The 16995-nt window shown below is 28.8% G+C and overlaps 1 protein-coding gene across 4 annotated transcripts in view; it reads right to left on the bottom strand.

The window, feature by feature from the left end:
- Positions 1-2437: 2437 nt before the first annotated feature.
- LOC107167486 (tetratricopeptide repeat protein 39B-like) overlaps positions 2438-16995 on the bottom strand; it is a 56315-nt gene continuing 41757 nt past the window's right edge. For all 4 annotated transcript variants that reach the window (XM_089215703.1, XM_089215701.1, XM_089215702.1 and 1 more), the window contains 2 exons: positions 5887-6127; positions 2438-4469 (listed from right to left, as the gene is read on the bottom strand). In XM_089215703.1, the coding sequence (XP_089071829.1) occupies positions 4298-4469; positions 5887-6127 (413 nt within the window). In that variant the 3' untranslated portion in view covers positions 2438-4297. The remainder of the gene's footprint in view (positions 4470-5886; positions 6128-16995) is intronic.

Here is a 16995-nt window from a genome sequence, read left to right as displayed (position 1 = left end):
TACAATACGTTTAATTATAAGATTGAAAGCGCTTTTTTTCGCTTGTTTCAGCAGTTTAAAAAAAAAAAAAAAATGCTTATTTTCAGTTTTTCTGATTATTTTTGATTATTTGATCAGTATTTCTACGTTTTTATAATGTTTTCAAGGTATTATAAATATCGTTTACATTTAATTTTTCAGAAAATCCTTAAAGTCTCGAAAGTGAAGTTTAATTTATTTTATAATATAGAGATAAAGATTTATTTTGATTTTGTTTGATTTTTTAGTTAGAATTTTTTTGTTTTTTGATCAATATTTTTGCAAAAATTTAAGTTTTTTAAATGCTTATTTGAGTGCTTATAATGATGTTTTTAAGAGCTTTTTTAAGCGCTTATTTTAATGATTTTAAGAGCTTTAAGTCCCGAACCCTCATTATTATTTATTGGTGTTTTGAATTTTTCTATTTTGCATAGTAGTCGAATTTGACGAATTTCGACTTTTCGAATCATTTTGTGTTTAATTAATTATTAAAATTATAATAATTGAAGACATTAAAAATATTATAATATATTATGTTTACAAATTACACATTCACACAGACCGGAACAAGATTACAACAATCAGTATTTTTCATATAGTTAAATTATGTGTAGCTGAAAAGTGATAGGTACTCAAAATGTGCGCAAGGCGAGTGGTGGGAAGAGGGTTGTTGGGGGGCAAAGCCCCCCACTAAATAACACCCCATCAATCGAATTAGCTAAGCAACTTATTAATCTGCAATCCTTAACAGATATGCGGTTTAATAATGATATTTATTTATTTTATAAATTATTGTTAAGTAACATAATTATTTGTTCAGAGCTTTTAGAAAAAATTCCTCTTAATGCACCACCCTACACTCTTCGTTCTACAAATACCTTTTATGTGCAACCAAAAAAACGGGTGTTGACCAGTTGCCCCCCACGGCTGTTATCGGAATTTTAATAATATACCAGTCGCCCTCAACCAAATATACCAGTTGCCCCCAACCGAATGTACCATTTGCCCTCACATGTTAATATATACACGAATACAATATATAGCATGTAAAATAGGGGAGGTGAATATACAAATAATAAATAAATTATGACAAAAGTTCATAATAAATAATTTAATTATAATACTAATTACTAACTCAATGTGATAATTTGTCAAAAAAAAAATAAAAAACAACTATAAAATGATACCTTTGTAAGTATTTAATTGTAACGGTGTTAATGCTGAGTGAACTTCAGAAATAGATTTTGGTAGTGGTAGAAGTGTTTTTCTTCTCGCACGATAAATGCTTCTGCGAATGGACTTTATACATCGTTTTATGTTATATCACTTATATCCACGACGTTTGATTGAACTTCTTCACGTATTAGTTTTAATGAGCGTTTGGAAATTTCATCCACAGCTTTGCACCAAGCAGGCTATTATTATTTAAAAAAATTTTAATTTTATCCATCTTATTTGTATAGCACTCGTATATTATATTTAATACAATATTAAATGTAATTCCAATCATATGAATTTGATTCAATCATTTTATACTATTTTACTTTATTTTCATAAATAATTTTATATTTTATTTATTATTTGTATATTCACCTCCCCTATTTTACGGGTTATATATTGTAATCGTGTATATATTAACATGTGAGGGCAACTGGTACATTTAGTTGAGGGCAACTGGTGCATTTTTCTCTAGGTAGTTTGAGGGGAATTGGTATAAAAAAGGTACTTTTTGGGGGCAACTGGTACATGCCCAAAAAAACAAAACTATAGTCATTATAGCCATGAATAGAATTTTGATTAATGGTAATTCGTAATTCCATTAAAAACTTTGACTTGATTTTTTTTAAATCAAACAAATAATTTTTTTTTTATTTGAAAATAAACAATCTATGCTAGTGGAGCTCAATAAGTAAATATGATGATAAATTTACAGGGACGCCATCCATTGATAGAACCCAACGTGAATTATTTTATTGGGGATTTATTTGAGTAGGTCTCTACACCATTTTCGTTTCAACCGACATACCTTTTGGGTTTTCAGGAAGAGTTTTGCACGAAAGTGATGAGATTTTTGAGATTGGATGTGTAGATGATTTAGGGTGGAATCTAGAGTAGTGTTTAGAAGCTAACTGGTTGACTGTTTCAATGTTTAGTTCGTTATGCAGTGTATCGTTAGATATTTAACAAGTTAAAAAATATTCTAAGTAATCAATAATAATCTTCTTCCTATTGTAATTATACGTTGAACATTTGTTGTTCGGATGTGTTTCAATTCAATTTATGTTACTTTATGTTATATGTATTTACTCTATATGTACTCTTTGCCCTAAAGGATTGTATTATTTACCGTAAATTTTCCTCTTTACAATAAACAATTATTATTATAATTATTTAAAAACTACAATGAGTAAAATAAGAATTATATTTATAATATGACATATATTTTATATTTTGTTAAAATAATGCAATTTTGACTTTTAATCTATATATTTTAAACCCGGTAATATTTAGATAAGTATTATAATATTTAATTTCAAACAGTCGAGAAAAGTAAATAATAATATGTAAAAATAAATTAAACATAATACAATAAAAAGTATAATAGCTACTTAACCACTAATAAAATAACAATAAAAATAAAAAAAAAAAAAAACAATCCCTAATAATTTATAGGTACCTATATTTAAATATAATATATAGTTTGTCTAAATGGTGCTAAACAACAATAACAACAATATTTAAAATAAGTAAATTAATTTTTGAAATCGGTGGTCTTCCCCTTACCAACACCAACCATGACAATCAATATAACATCTATAAATCTAAAAAATAATATTTCGAATAATGTGCAACTAATATCACTTTAGTGATGTTTACTTTCACATAATATATCTAACATTCTAACCCACCCAGTTGAATAATTGCATTCGCATTTTTGGTGATGCATACTTTTTTTATGTTTTAACAATGGATTCAATTCCTTTCTTTTATTCTCCAATCTTCTGATACGAAATACGATCGAAAGTTTAATTTTGCTTTGGATGTTAAGAGAGTTGAGGTTGGGTAATTAGGCAATGAAGCTCTTATAAGAAAGATTTTTGACAGTGCAGTGTATTTTAAAATTCATGTAAAGAAAAAAATACGTAGAATTGAGATTTAATTATAATTTTGAGGGTTTTGGATTGGAATGAATCTCTGGATACATTTTATATTAGAAACATTGGCTGCATCCCATATAGTTCGATGCGTTAGACCAAATAGGTCTCAGCAGGAGTAATGTAAGCAATAAAGACAGGGTTATAGTTTTTAGATTTTTTGATTTTTAAAAGATAATTAATTTTTTTTCAATTTTCAATAAATTTAATAAATTATAATAATATATTCCTAGCTAAAAAGAATTGAAATCCAATAGAAACGATCATTAAAAATAATTTCTAAAACCACGATTTAAATGCTGTTATTTTTGTTATAAATGCGTTAACTAACTTCATTAACAAACCGGTAAAATATAAAGACTGTATCTAAAATATTCATTTATGGTCTGTTATAACTGTTATGCAATGCAAATAACGCTCACGAGCACGTTTTATATTGTACGTTGGCAATTGTACGTGTTTTTTTTATCTTTTCTTCGAAGAATACAACTTACGAATAAATAAAGTTCGAGTTTATTAGCAAAATGAAAATATAATGAAAATTACGCTATGACTTGTGGCGTTTTTGTCATCGAATTGTAGTATCATAATAGCAGTCGATAAGTGTCACATTAAATAGACCGTAATTTATAGATGGGTATTAGGTATGTAATATTATTATGTAAATATAGTTTAGTTGTTTAGTTGAAATTGAATTCAAGCAAAGTAAAAAATCTATAGCTGCAGTACGAAAAATGGAACTAATGTGCTGAAAACTATAAAAAAAATATATAACTACCTAATTAACCTACTGTTTGACGTCACCGCAATGACGTTAACGATTTGTTGGTGTTGACGAGGGAGAAGGTCCATGGATTTGGTCTAGGAGTTTCGTACGGGAATGTATCGATTAAAGTCTTTTCTTTTTCATATTATATGGAAATTATCAATTATCAGAAATATAATAAAATAAAATGAAGATGAACAACTAACCACATGCTAAACACGACTGGCGTCATGGGACTATGTATCACGACTATCACCTATTTTATTTTAAAATAACAATATGTCGAACAACGCAACCTAACTAAAATATGAACTTTGGCCGAGACTGTCGACAATAATAATTATATATATAATATATATTAGGTAGATGTAAATCTATGGTTTTCTCTTTGGTTGTCGTCGACTTGACTGTCAGGTGCGAGATCGTCGTGGTCCGTTGAGGTTTTGGCTTTGCGCTCGTTCAGCGTGGTCCAAGCGCAATGAATTTGAAAATGCAGTCTTGTTTCCAGCGAATAACCGGAGTAATTTTTTCTGTAAAAAAAAACGACTAATTAGACAAGTGAAACGAATAAGTCGGTAGAATGCACTTGCGGCGGTCAAAAACTTATATTTTAAAAAGCTTGAACAAAATTTCAAACATATTATATATTATATAGTCAATAATGCTCAAAACTTTTACCTCTTAGTAGTATAATACGTATACCTACATAATTAGTTAAGAGAACGATCACAACCGTCCATTTAAAATATACAAACATAATGAGAATATAATCTTCGGAATAACAGTTCATATTATAAATTAAATTTTGTATATTTTTTCACTTGCTTTTGATTATAGTTTATAGTTTATGACAAAAAAATTATTTTTAAACCTAAAAGAAAAAAAAATGAATGATTTAGATAACTTTTACACCTTTTAGTGGATAATCTTATACTGTCGTATTTTAGGCTATTTACATTTTATGCTAATGTAACGGACCAGTAAACTATTATTTCAATTTTGATCTTGTTTCTAACTTAAAAATGTATGTATTTAATTGTATCTATTTTTGAATCAATTATTATTACCTTACGAATTCATAAAATAATTTTCAATATCTATTTTTAGGTAGGTACCTATATAATTTATAATTTCTTACAAACTTGCTTCTTACCGATAATTATTATACGCTATATTTGCTATTTTTTTTTGGTTTCTAGAAATAAATTAAATTGAAAATTTGAAATTGATAATATCATGGAATATAATATACTAATATAGTATACATATTTCAATAACTTTATTACACAATACATATGACACAAACCTATTTATTATATTATTTTCTAACTATAATTTTTATTATAAGATTTAATAATAATATTTTCTTATTTATAGTTTAAATTTAAATGAAATTGTAAACTTGAAATTTAACTATCGGTTTTTTTTATTTGTTCACCAATCAACTTTTATTTTTCAACATAAACTAATATTTAAGTGTGCTCCTTTATTTTAGACACGTTTCATAGTCAATCTCATTTGAATTCATAAATATAAAATAGGTTAGGGATAATACAACACTAAATTAAGTTTTCAGTCACAAAAACGATTTCCAAAATTTGTGGTTTGTTCTAAAATAAATGAAAGGCCAGTCTACAGTATTCTGTTGGGATAACAGTCATCCCATATCTTTATAATATTATTAAGTTGGTACCTATTTTGTATACATATGAAACAACTTCGAGCAATTGATAAGTCATTTTTGTCGGTGAGAATCGTACAACACCTTACCTAGCCGCAACACTTTACCTAACCTACCCCAAACCTAAGCGTAGCACACAGGTACTTAGAATTTTGGCGCTTTCGTAGAATACGACTTTTTTTCTTATTTAATTTTGGCACGTATATGCTTATTAAAAATCGCGGCAATGCGCAAAAATCATGCAGTTTTAAGATCAACAACCGTACTTTGCCGTTTCGAGGTAATACGCCGCCTTGTCTAGGTTGCCTTTGGATTTGTACAAAAACGCCAACTCCACGTGCGCGTATGGTACCAGGAAACGATCCTCTTTGATTTTCTTTTCCATCGACACGACAGACTTGAGACACTCTTCTGCGTGCAGCGGGCTGTTCATAATGCGCAGACACACACCTTTCAGCAGATACCCGAGTGCCTTGTTGTCGTACTCGTATTCACTACTATATTGCCCTGTGTGGTAGAAAAAAACAAATATCAGTATTTATAGGATAATTTATAGGTGTTCCAGTGGTGGACTTTTTATATGTAGAGGAAATATTGTTTTTAATGGTCGTTATGCGTCGGGGTAGAGTATGTTACAATGTTTTAATATTATTGTTACCACAGAATAAATTTAATGTATTTACTACTATTATTTAATATGTGTTATTACCATTCCCTTCAATTATTATATATTTAACTATGACTTTCATTAAAAAAAAAAAATAATTAATTAAAATAAACTAGGATCGATCGTTACTGTAAAGTACCTACTTGTGTGTACCTCGCGTTGATAACTGATTATTATATGAATGGGTAAAATCTGAATTTTATGATAAATCGCTACACACGATGAGAGATAGTCTATTAAAACTTTAATATATTTTTATATTAGGTATATTTCAATAAGTATTTATTTTTCTATTATTAGTAAAACGGTATGATAAATTATTTTTGACCAAAAACAAATCGCATATAATATTATATTAGGTAATTATACCCAATATTATTTTCTATTGCAATTTTTAGTGATGTTGCCTTGTTATTAAAATGCATAACATAAAAAAATGTGCCAATATATTTTTAATATTCTTACATTTTTGTAAATCGTAAAAAGTAAAAGTTTTTACTATTAATAATTTTAATCAACAGACATTTTTAAGGAGGAATTGTGTTTTACGTATACCTATGAATATGATATCAACATTTAAATTACTCGAACAACATGTATTTGGGCAACAAACAATTTTATTTGATTTCCAATAAAAAAAATGTGTGAGAAATCTAGTTCCAAAGTATGCTAATTTGGAAAATAATTCAAATCTCCAGTTATTTGTTTTTGATTTACCTTTATCGGCTATATCTAAGAAATAAAATCATTTGTCGAAAACTGATTAGGATTAAAAATGTATTTGCTTTCCCAAAGTTATCAAATTATATGCAATGTTTTACAGTAGACAATATGAGTACAAATGAAGTGTATAGCACGTTGTCTTATTGTCTATCCATAGTTATTCAATTATTATTAAAATAATGTGTTTTCATATTCGATCATTCCAACATCCCGTTTTATTTTTTTTTCATTTATACTCTCGGAAACATGGGCCATTGAGCTTGCGCAGTGAAAATGAATTACATATATTGTATATTAAATGTAGTAGTTCATTTTATATTTCCTGATTTTTCCAAAAAGTACATTTTTTCACTTTGGCAATTCGACTCCTCCAGTATCAATTAGATCCGATTTGGTACCATTAACCACTCTCAGAGTCAAAGATTTATCTATTGTAATACATGTATATTATACAATAAACAAAAAAATATTGTTTACAAAAATAGAGAATTTGCAAATCCCGCAAGATTTACTAAGCGTCCCGATACAAATGCTCTATAGATATTATCCGTCCCACTGGTCGAGTGTTTGTAATTTTGGGCGTCGCCCGTTACCGCACAAACGCGCAAAATACGCATGGGACAAAACCGGACACAGAATTAAAATACTGGATATCCCATTGCCGCACACAATTATTTTGGACGATTATCGTCACTTATCGACAATTATCTATAACGACATTATTAAGCTTTATATTATGTAAAAGATTGTATTCGCAGTGTAAACATTTGTAGTGTGTTTTTAGTCGTCTTTCAATCTTTGAATCATTCCACGTGACATTTAAAATAAAATCAATACAATATGTTTAAAATTTTTACTAATAACCGTGGTAATAGTTCTATTCATTTCGACAACTATGACTTTCGTTATTTTAGAACTAATAAAAGTTCAGGTGATATTATTTGGCGGTGTGTGCAAAAAACATGTAATGTAACTATTATCACCAACAATGAAAAAACGGTTTTAATTCGCAGTAATATTAAAGATCACCAACACGATGAGGAAAATGATGAACAAAAAAAAGAACTACAAAAAATTTTTATATTTAATAAATTTATGCGGTATCGTTCCATTTGTTGTATGCGGAATTAGGCTATACCTTTTTATAAATCTGTGCGGTATCGTACTATTTTTGTGTGCGGTATTGGGTTATGCATTTTGTGCGGTATTGGGTCATGTTTGTGCGGTAATGGAAAGCGCCGTTAATTTTCATCGTAGCAAAACTCTGAAATCGTGTTTTTTTAATCTATAATAATTGTTAATGTCATTGTTTGTCTGCAGTTCATTTGATATTAATGTTACTGTTACACACAATCAGCGTCTGTTATTTTAATAGTTTTTTTTTTACATCCAACGCATAATTATTTAGTAATTAAAATACAATTTAGTTTACTACAGAAACAAAAACGTTTAAATGTCCATCACTATTTACAACATGTTATAAATTGGTTTTAAAAAAAAAAAATCCACTGATTAAAAATATATAAGACTTATCTACATTTTAGTATTTTTCCATTTGTATTGTGTTGTTATTCTACGATAATTGTACGAATACTGTTGCAATACCTGTCGTTGACATGTTTTTACTGCAAGATTTAATTGAATAATCTATATTATATGATGACGAAGTGATACGAAATATTTGCATTATAAATAAAGCGTGAGCCGTAATAAGGGACATGCGTACGTCTTTTACCTAAGCATTTACGAACAAAATATTTGACGCGAATACGTCTCAATGAAATATGAAAATAATAGAAACTTCGACGAACTCGTCAACTAAGTTTTGATGGTAGCTCGGCTGGTTCGGGAAGAACTTTGTAGCTTTTAACTTTTAAGTGACAGATTACATTTCACGAAATAAATATTAAATTTAATACGATGAAAACTGTTCTGAACACGACAGTAAAAATAAGCTGTTCGAACTATTTATTTTGTACTTTTAGAGCAGTAACAATACAAAGCTTAAGTTATAGTATACCTATAACGGCTATAATACTGCATATATTTTGAGTTGTTCCTTTAATCGATTAAACGTTTGACACAGATAGTACTTCAGATGAGTGATTTTAGTGTTGCACGTTAGAACTATTATAATTTTGTTGTATATAAGATGAAATATATAAGTTAATTTTAATCAAGTATAGACATCGAAGTGATTTTAAAAAGACACGTGGGAAGTAGACACTTTAACTTCGCTTTAATAATTTTCTGGAATAAATATGGTCTAGAAATTAATTTCGCAAAAACGTATTATGTGTATTATATATTTTTAAGTATATTATTTACATATCTGCCCATTGACTTTCCTGCTGCACACATTTTCTCAATCTATAGTAGAATAAGGATTGGTTTTATCACGAACGTTATTTTATATGCCATCCAGAGTAATATGTATTTTATTTTTTTTAATAAAAAAAAATTTCTCTCACCTTCAAGCACATGTTTGTGATGATGGTTGAGAGTTAAAATATAATATTATGAACAATTTAATCAACTAATTGAAGAACAGATAAAAAATATACAAATTATAAATGTAGAATACTTATTATTAGTTTATAACTATAATGCATAAAAAAATGCAACAGTACAAATAAAATTCCTTAAAAATTACTGAAAAAAGCCACAAAGTGTATATAAATTATAATACACTATGTATAATGATGCATATGATAATAATTACTATATAGTTTATTATATCAATAGATAAAAAAAACTCCAGTATAATGTCTACCAACAGTACTAACAAAGAACGAGATATATTATATTACATTCATATAATTTTTAAATAGGTAACTAATTTCGATTTGTTTTTACTTCTGAAAAATTTGAATTATGGCAATAGGCGCTACACAGCCAAAACATATTAGCTCAGCATTGTAATAACGCACTATAAATTGCGTAACGCACTATATTATATTGCAATATTTATAATTTTTGTTGATCATATATTGGAAAAATTCTAGGTTAATATAAGAATAAATTAACTGTTGACCCAATAATATGAAAAACGAATTATTGCATATTATTATTGTGTAGATTATATTAAAATAAGCTACGTTAATTAAATACGCAATCGGGTTTAATAGACCTCGCTGTAATAAAACATCAGAACGGATAATATCTAACCATAATATTTATATTTTCTAATATAGCGATACTTATATTATATCTAGAGGGGAACAAACCAACGGATATAAATAAATTGAGTTACTTGCACACAGAAATGTAGACTGTGGAGTTATATAATTTGTAATTAAAAGTAGCATAAAATGTCTAAAGGAAGTGCAGTGATCTCATACTATATTATATAATATACTCTATACTATTTTGACGTTCTTTGAGAGTAAACTTAAACAACTCTTGTACATACCTACATCTTATTACATACTTAAAAATTGTAATGTTATTGTGTAATTGGCAATTGCAACCGATGATGGGAGATTGGTTGTGTTCATTAGTACTTCTGATTTATAAATTAGCATTCCGTGTTATTAATAACTTTGACACTTTTATATCCAGGGCCATAATTATTGTATTAAAATAAATATATTCTTGAAATAAAAAAATATAATTATAATACACATTGTTTAGGGAGTAGTATACATCGTTTTTTTTAAATACTTATACAATAAATGACAAAGCAAAATATAATTAAACAAAATAAAATATTCCTATGTTAACAGAGAAAATTATTTTGATTTAAATTCAACTGTAAATGCATGAGCGCATAATATCAGCGTACATTTAAAATAAAATGTTAAAGAGGACGCGGTTTAAATTCGACAGGGACTGAGTCCCCGTGCGTATTTTCCCCTACTTTAACCCCTATAGCTGATTATATTAATTACAAATGTTATCAATGCCAAATTTATTTTCCCATCAAAATTGTTATACAGGACTTTAGGTTTATGATTTTAACTCGTTTATAATGTTAATTATAAAATGTTGAAGTGACAACGCTATTTTAATTAGTTTTAAAATACAATATATAATTTATAATTACGTACATGATCAAAAGAATATCGTAAACATACAGACTTTATAAAAACATGTCATACAACAGACATACAAATCATTTATAATGGATGCTCGTTGAATATCAGTATTAGCTAAGGCACAATCAAATATAATATTCTATTTTTTATTAAAATTAAATGGTAGAAGCTCCAATAATTCCATTATGATTTATTACTGCTCTAAAAAACAATGACAATCTGACTTTAAAAGTATACTGTCTGATTTTAAGTTAATATTGTTTCGAAAATATTTATTATCATAGGCAAATTGAAATTTACCTATTTCAATATTTTAAGTCTCAAAATAAATAATAAATAAGATAAGATGTGATATAGAAATCCTTAAGGGACATAAAAACATATTGAAATATGATTTGAGTAAAAATTGTTATATTTTATTATTTGAAAGCGATTTTTTTGAAAATAATTTAAGCGTGGAAAAAAATATTTAATACCATAAACTTTAAGTTTTTAAGAAGTAGATTATAATGGCAATTCAGTCAAAAATCTTCTTAAAATATGCAGTGTACACATCAATTTTAAAGTTTTAACATTAGCAAAAAATTCTACAAATAAATAATGTAGGATATTAGCTTCGTTCGTTATCATTGAATATTGATCTTCTTTTCCTAAAATTGTTCATCAAAAATAGAATTACCCATTTAATGAATTAGTAATTTAACTGACTCATCATCATATAGATGATAACGTTTTCGTTTGTGGGTAAAAAGCTTGCAAGTCGAATGCAGGTTCCCTCACAACTTTTACCAACAGCAAACAAATATTAAAAATACAAACACAATTTTTTTTTTAGCATATGAATTTCAAATGTTACGGGATTTTCTGATGAATAGCGAAAATATGCAATTTATTTTATAGTAAAAATGCATTGCGTTTTTTATTTTTTGTACCCAAGTTTTGAAAATATTATATAAGGTTTCTCATTAGTTTTATTAACAAGAATTTAAAAAAAGCAATTAAGCAATTTCACTAAAAAAATATTTGTTTTGAATTAAGTAGGTAATTCATTTTTTCAATTTTTTTTTTAACTATAAATAAAATAATTAATAAATTAATAATTATAAAATAAATAATTTAATGGAGTACTTTTTTTTAGTATTCATATAAACTATTAATTTTTTTTTTCTTTGATGTTTGTTAATTTTTAATGCATATATACATAAATAATGTATATTTTATGGAAAATCGTCATATTTTTTAGTGCATAAGAATCTGTGCTCTAGAAATAATATTATATCATAGCTACCTTTAAATTTAGTTTACATTGTGTCATTATCGTAAAATACATAACATTATAAGCGATTGTACACATAAGGACTGTTAATAAAAATGAACTTTTACGGATTTATTTTTTTCGTCACAAATAACCTGGGAAAAATCATTAATAACATCCGCTCTGGTCCTAGTATACTCAGCCGCAGACTACGCCTGTTGAGTTTGGCTTAACAGCTAGCACTGCTAAATCGATGTCCAGCTCAACCACTCTATGAGAATAATTTTTGTCGCAGTAAAATTTACTCCAACACAGTGACTTTCCGTCTTGTGTAACATTTTTCCATCTCATATATGCCATTAATCAGCTGGTCATAGATAATGGACAAAATACGCTCAAAACCAATCTCTTCCAATTTATCAGGACACCACTCACAATGGGAGCCTCAGGCTGAAATCCAGAAAACCTGCTCATATAAGTATGAGGGAACTATTATCACAGATCGCTACGACAATCTAGTTGATTGGAAATCGGAATGGGAAAAATCTGATCCGGACATCCACAATATAATACAGTCACTAGGTAACTCGATACCAGGACATCAGTTACCTCGACGTGAATGAGTCGTGCTAAACCGACCTCGCACTGGACATGGGCGCTGTAAAGAATAGCTCTTCAAATGGAAAATGGCAGACCTCCCAGACTGCGACTGCGTCATCCCTTTCAGACCATAAGATCATGTACTAAAAGACTTTCCCATCCACGCATTTAAAGGATCAATGCGGGAACTTCACGACGCTACGGATAAAGCAATCAATCAGATCAAATCACTCGACATCATACTTTAAAGAAGAACGTCCACTTTATTCTATATTTTAAATTTTATCAATTTACAGTTTCCATTCATGTCACTCTATTTTTAATATTACTCATTTTATTTGCTTGCTTGTACTTATATAATAATAACGATCGATAAAAAGTTTAAATTAAATATTAGTAGGTATTTACTATTTAGTATTCTACACGCGAATCAAGATCATCACGTGAATTTATTCTTTTTTTTTCGTCAGAAAATTGTGATTTTTAAGAAACCGACAAGAAATGCGTTATTCACTGAATACTGTGTAAAGTTAGGTCTAAGATTTTTACATCATATAGGTAATCAATGGTATTTATCAGAACCATTAAAACATTTGAACTGGATGACTACTGAAGCGTTTTGTTTTTGTATAACCTTATATGTTATAAATTATAATAAGTATAAGAAACATTTTATGAATGTGCACGGACACATGGTCTAATGGCCAAGACCAGTCATACTCAACCTGTGGCCTAACGGCTAACAACCTTTTTTTTGGCCCACAAAATCTCAAAACGAAAAATTACACTAATTAAAAATTATATTTAATATTATTTGTCATATAATAAATCATAAAAAGTTATTTTATCGTAAATATATATTTAATTGCTTTGTTTTTATGTTTCGTGAATCATCCACACAGACACCAGGCAACGCAATCACTCAATATTGCCGCCCGAGTAGTACGTAATAAACACACACACACACACACACACACACACACGCACACGCACACACACACACACACACACACACACACACACACACACACACACACACACACACACACACACACACACACACACACACACACACACATATATATATATGGCCCAAGCAAAAAGTGTGACTAGTCTAAATGGATCATCGATCTAGCGAATCACTCAAGACGTTACTCAATAGTACCTATAGTTAAGGGAGTGCTTTGCTTAGTTGTAAGACACAATATATAGCTTATATCATATGACCGGTAGCGTGATGGTATCAGAATTCAGCCGACGCGTTTAAAATCGTCACTAATTGACTTTGGGCTTATATTACAACAGTTGTGTAGTAATCATATACGACTGTATTGATTTAGCTTGGAACGTAAATCGGTTACATTACATGCACGCGATGGTCAGAAACTCTAAAAGCTCTCGAAGCTCTATAAAAAAAAAACTAGATTATAATGATCTAAACTTGAAGAAATTTCTTAAGACATGTCTACGTTCATCATTCATATTAACAATAACTAAAATGTCGGTATTAGAATTTAATTATACTTATATATAGGTAATAGATTTAGGTAATGGAGAAGGAGGAGGCCTGCAGGATCTTCACTGCTTCAACTGCGAAGAGCTGGAAGACTCAGTGAAGCACACGTTGTTCCATTGTCCGTACTGGGAGGAAGGTAGACATGAGATGGAGTAGTGCATTGGTCGGCGTCTGCGGCCCGAGGATGTCCCTGATATCATTCTGGGGCCGGAGCAGGAGTTCCTCCCTGATGATATAATAAGGAGGATTATGGCGACGGCAGAGAAGCAGAAGCTTGCATTTAACAGGATGGTGGAGACGATACTTGGGCAGAAGGAGGCTGCAGAGCGCGTCAGGCAGACGAGAGGTGGACGAGTAGTATAAGAAATTTTGTTTTCTATGGACCGAAGGCCAGCTTTTCTTTTGTTTTTGGGTTGTTAGAGACCCCCAATTTTGTATAGATTTATTGTCTTTTTTGGTGAATAAACGATATAGGGACGGGTGGCAGTATTGTGCTGAACAGTTCCCACCCGTTCCTGGTTTTTGAACAGGAAAAAAGAAAGGAATAGATTTAGGTATATAGGTATATAATAGAGTTTCGACAGAATACAAAAACATTATAATATGTAGCATATTACTTCGTATACCAAATGTCACATTAATCTTATTTTTCTCATAAAATCGCGAACGTCTTAAAATCATAAATATCAAACTATAATGAAGTGAAATAACAAAAGTCAACCGACCCCCCCAGTATCGAACATCAGTGTAACACAAAGGTTCTCAAACTTATTTCATCCACCTCCTAATTTGAAAATCAATGATTTTCCAGAGCCCTCAATTTTTTTTTAACTTTTACCGTCTATAAACTCAGGTACAAGTACCGTATACAAGTGGGGATAAATGGATCAGATCAGGCCTTTTTTAAATTGTATAAAATAGTGTTCTTAGTGTTAGATTTTTGTAAATTTTGATTTCAACTCATCCAACAGACGGCATACTATTTATACTAATAACTAGAACTTTTAATTTAAAACACTAAAAAATCTTAAAAATTAATTCAAAATGTCAAAAAAATACAGTTAAAATGCAAAAAATGTAATATAAAATCAAAAAAATCATGGTATAAAATCTACTTAAAATGTTTTTAATTTAATTTTTATTGATATTAATATGTAGCTATATTTGATATGCACAAAAATGTATTTATTTGATAAATATTTGATATATATATATAAAGTTGATTTAACTTAACCTTATCTAGCAATTATTACCTTATTTTATCGAATCATTTTCTCTAACCCATAAACTACTTGTATAAAATATAAATTTAAGGTATAAACAACTGAGTAGTGTAAAAAAGAAAAAACCTTTTCAAAGATGTTAAAAGTGAATTTAATTAAAAACACCGGAAAATGAACTAAAAAAAGAAAATATGACCGAAAAATGAAAATAATATTTCTTAAAAAATGCAAAATAAAGTTTCATGAATGGATTTTTTGTTCCATAATTCAAAATTATATATTAACAAAGCTACGTTTCACTTTCATAGTTACCAAAACAAAAAAAATGCATTTTCCTACAAATGCACAGCCTTTTTAATGAACCCAGCAAAATGTTTCCCGATCTTACACCCCCACCCCCCTGGAGACTACCAATGTCCACTTTGAGATAAACTGGTGTGACGTCATGTAACTTTACCTATGTATATAAGAAGAAACCGAGGTACTTTAATTTTTATAAGCCACTAATAGCTAATCATGACTAATTTCTCAGGATATCTTAACTTTGCTACTATACTTAAGACACTTGGTTTACAATTAGAATTTAAAGTAGCTATACGCTATTTCTTTTACGCGTTTATTTATTGTAGATGAAAAATTAAATTGAAATTAATTTTACAGAACAAAAGGTAGGTCTCTAAACTGTTAAACTAAATTTGATTCTTTTTGGTCATACCACTCATACCTGATCACTAATACCTGTCGTCAGATTTCACATCTATTTAAAAACAGCTGTTCAAATTCTGATAAACTAGACCACAAACTTCAATTAATAGAAAATCTGAAATTACCACTTAAAAGGTTGGTGATACATAGTGCAATAGTAGGTACACTTCAGTAAATAACATTCAAGGGTATCCAATATTTTTTACTCGTGGGCCATAACAAGAAGAATTAAAAAACTGTGGCTAAAATGTTTTTAATCACATTTTCCAGTTTTTAATTACAAGCACAAGTTATTAAGAGTTTACCTAAGGGCTATGACAAGTGTACAAAGATAAATATGAGTTAACGTAGAGTAGTGGTGTACTATTCTCTCTGAACTTAGAAAATATACACTATAGTTATGTTCAATATTTATTTTAATGTGAAACTTTATAATAGTATCTATGATACTATTATATTATATTAACACATTGGCCGCCATGAGCTCTTGTATGAGATCTCACCAGTTTACTCCCTGCCGCCAAGGGGGTTTTACTTCATTATTTGGCAACAGTTTTGACGATTTAAACAAATATAGATTAAAAAAAAACTAAAAATGATATCTGCAAGCTTGTTACACCATCTGAAAGTGGCAACACTGTACTTTTCA

The sequence above is a fragment of the Diuraphis noxia genome, unplaced genomic scaffold (genome assembly GCF_037042655.1).
Source record: "Diuraphis noxia isolate RWA-SAM2 unplaced genomic scaffold, SU_Dnox_SAM2 contig0001, whole genome shotgun sequence".
Classification (NCBI taxonomy): Eukaryota; Metazoa; Arthropoda; class Insecta; order Hemiptera; family Aphididae; genus Diuraphis; species Diuraphis noxia.
Note: the sequence above shows the minus strand (reverse complement) of the source record. Positions and strands in the feature narration are given on the sequence as shown.